The 3413-nt window shown below is 34.3% G+C and overlaps 1 protein-coding gene across 1 annotated transcript in view; it reads right to left on the bottom strand.

Moving 5' to 3' along the window:
• Positions 1-6: 6 nt before the first annotated feature.
• Positions 7-3413, bottom strand: part of LOC119836541 — a 12021-nt gene continuing 8614 nt past the window's right edge. Inside the window, exons 3-6 of the mRNA XM_038361917.1 lie at positions 1991-3354; positions 1484-1655; positions 1288-1334; positions 7-863 (exon numbers count right to left, since the gene is read on the bottom strand). Of these exons, the coding sequence (XP_038217845.1) occupies positions 690-863; positions 1288-1334; positions 1484-1655; positions 1991-3354 (1757 nt within the window). The 3' untranslated portion in view covers positions 7-689. The remainder of the gene's footprint in view (positions 864-1287; positions 1335-1483; positions 1656-1990; positions 3355-3413) is intronic.

Below are 3413 nucleotides of genomic sequence, written 5' to 3'. Positions count from 1 at the left end.
TACTATTGTCAATGCTACTACATCTACATCATCTTAGTACCTTTCCTAAAAATAATCTTAACTCAAAGACAAGTCTAGAAACTTAAAAAAAATTGCATCACAATATTTAATAAAATATTCCAAACGGGAAGACGATATAATACTAAAACAAATATGATTATTTCTTTCACCTCATAACTATAGCTAAACATGCTGTTGTACCCTTTTACAATTTATAAAACACGGTCCGCTACCGGTTGCGCCCGTGGTATGGTTTACCCTAGAAGAAGCTTCCTTTTTAAAAATTTATAAAAATACCCAATTGGTAGAGCCGTTCTCGAGCTGTCCAACACATTTGGCAATAATTTTTTCTATATATACATTTCCTTTTCTGAACTATTTATCACTTCCAAGTTTACCTTAGCACATCTTACTTTCCCAATTTCCTAACCCAGTTTTTACATTTACACATTGAAGACCATTTCAATATACCTACACTATTACTGTCCACATAGGTGAAATCTCCCTGAAAAAACAATCTTCAAAATCCTATCATACTATATTGAATCTATAAATTTATTTTGTTTTATTGCTCTTTCAAGCGAAATTTCTGAAAGCTTATTCAGATTTATTATGGAATAGAAAAAGGCTTTGTAGAATAAAGCCTAGCCTAGCTAGCCTAGCTAGTATTTTATTTGTTTTAAATCATGTTATCTACTCATGAACTCCATAATTATATCAGCTTGATGTTCCTTTACTCCTATGGTCAGTAATTGTGATTTGGACACTAAGAGTAGTGACTCGCCATCAATTTCATGTTCGAAAAATGCTGCTGAGGTATCTGGCCAGCCTCTGTCATCAAGATGTTTTGTTAGCTGTTCCACCTGAAAATATATATAATATATAATATAGTTTAAAATCTCTTAGTTTTTTTATACAGATAATCTCAATTAGTAGTAAAATTTATGTGTTATATATATTGTACTAGCAGCACCCCGCGGTTTCACCCGCGTAAGTCCGTATCCTGTAGGAATATCGGGACGTACCAAATTTCATTGCAATTGGTTCAGTAGTTTTTGCTTGATAGAGCAACAAACACACACACACATCCTTACAAACTTTCGCATTTATAATATTAGTAGGATTATGTTGCACACATAAGTACAAGAAATACTGTAGTGATTTCTGTGAAAATATAGTGTCAATGGATTATAATATATGGCTATACTATGATTGGATGATCTCTATGCAAAATTTGTTAAATAATCAGAAGTCTGTAATTTTTTATGTTAGTGTAAAAAATCTTACCGTCCATGTTTTGATGGTTGCTGGAGTTAGATTTCTAAATGGATTGCCTGAAATAAAAGAAATATAATTATCATTACTGTTTTTCTAGGATATATCTCTTTTATTGGGTGAATCCCACATGTGACGAACCTTCTATTTCATACAACCAATTTGTATTATATTTTATCTAAAAGTCATGATTATTTATTAAACTTACCGCTATCAACATCATTTTCTTTCTCGTCTAATTTCTTACTTCTATCCACTACAATGGCTACAGAAGGTATGTGGTCTTCTAAATCTTTATCCGCGATATCTTCAGCATTTGGAATTAATTCTTTTGTCTCTGAACTTAGCCTTATTGTCTTCTCCACTAGTGGTTTTCTTATCTGAAACATTTTCGAATTATGAATCATCAGCACAACTTCATTTAGTCTCACGGACGTAAGAAAGTTAAAAATTAATTGGTAGAGCATTGATAGAGCTTTGAAACTAAAAATTAAATTTATAAACGTTTTTTTATTGTTGTAAGAAACGTTTTTCGTACTGCTTTTATTAACTAGAATGTCTGGTCAACTGTGACTCCCACTCTTTGTGGCTCTTACTACTGAGGCGAAGATTTACATTGTAGTTTTTGATTCCAAAATTGTTTCTCTTTTTTAAACATCTGTAGTTTCAGACATGTCTTAAATCATGTGTTTTTTTTTTAAGAAATAAAACTCACCGGGAAAGCAACATTAGATTCTTGAATAACAAAACCGTCTAGCACGTGAGTTAGAATATAATCCTTGTCCGTTAATTTCATATCTTCTGTCGTTTCACTTCTGTTGTTGATCCCTTTATTAACATTTCGTATATTTTCATCTATTTCCACTTTGTTTATATCTTTGTTTTCTTTAACATTTGTTTCTACTGTCTTTGTTTCTTCGGTAGTTTGTTTCATAATTTCGTCTGTTTGTACGTCAATGGTCACATTTTCGGGTTTTGTTTCGTTTTTAACGTTTAATATTCTACCTCTAGCTTGGGTAAATACAGTGTTTCTTACTAATTTTTCTTTATCCAGTAGACTTTGCGCTAAATTGATCTGATTGACCAATCCATGCGTTGAATTTGTTTGTGATGTATCCAGATCAATCTTTTTTACTTGTGTACTGACTGAATTATTTGTTATTGCAACAGGTATCGGAGGTTTTTCAGTTTTGATTTCGTTTTGTATAGTAGGGTTCGCTAGTTGTCCTAATAATATAGGACTGTTATTAATAGCTAGTATATTTAATTTCTTTTGTATTTCATCAGGTGATTCGCTCTTGCGTTTTCTATTGACGGTCTCCATTGTATTTACAGGAGTTGGGCCCATATTGGTTACGTTAATGACATTTGGCATGCTGGTAGATTGTACAAATCGCTTTTGTACCGGGATTTGGGTTCGCAGTCTAGGTTGTATAGGTCTATACGCAAACCGTGGGGTTCGAACTATATTACTATTTAAGACTGGTCGTCGATGAACCGCTGTTGTCGGTATTTGCGGTCGTATCATTCGCGCGTTCGGTCGAAATTGGGTTTCCGGTCTGGGCACTTGTATTTGATTGGGTTGCATCTGTCTGACGGGTTCTGCCGGTCTCATTTGTATAACGTTGGGTACTCTAACATCTGCAAATCGCACTTGTGTGTGTGGATTTTCAATTCTTTCAGGTAACTGTTGGCTCTGGATTGGCATCGTCATCGTGTTCACTGGATTCTGTATGTTTTGTATTGGCATTTGATTTTGTACGTTCGTCTGTGTGGGTGCGAAGGTCTGTGGCATGGTTTGCACCATTCGTTCGTTGGAATATTCTGCGTTTGCGGGTACTTGCATAACATTGGGGACAATTTGTATGGGCCGTATTTGTTCGTAATTGGGGATGAACATTTGAGGGTTTTGGTAGCCATATTGTTGGATGTAGACTTGGTTTTGGTCTAATTGTTGAACTTGTTGTACGTAATTTTGTTGCTGTTGTTGTATGTAGATGATTTGTGGTTGCACGGGGCTGTTCTGTAGCCATGGTGGGGGATTGTGGGGGTTTATGATTAATGCTGGAACCATTTCTTCTGAAAAGATAATTTTTTAATTCAAACATTTTTTTCTTATTTCAAAATAGGAGTTTGTA

This window comes from Zerene cesonia, chromosome 24 (genome assembly GCF_012273895.1).
Source record: "Zerene cesonia ecotype Mississippi chromosome 24, Zerene_cesonia_1.1, whole genome shotgun sequence".
In the NCBI taxonomy this organism is placed as follows: domain Eukaryota; kingdom Metazoa; phylum Arthropoda; class Insecta; order Lepidoptera; family Pieridae; genus Zerene; species Zerene cesonia.
The sequence above is the reverse complement of the archived record's forward strand: the minus strand, read 5'-3'. Positions and strand labels throughout refer to the sequence as shown.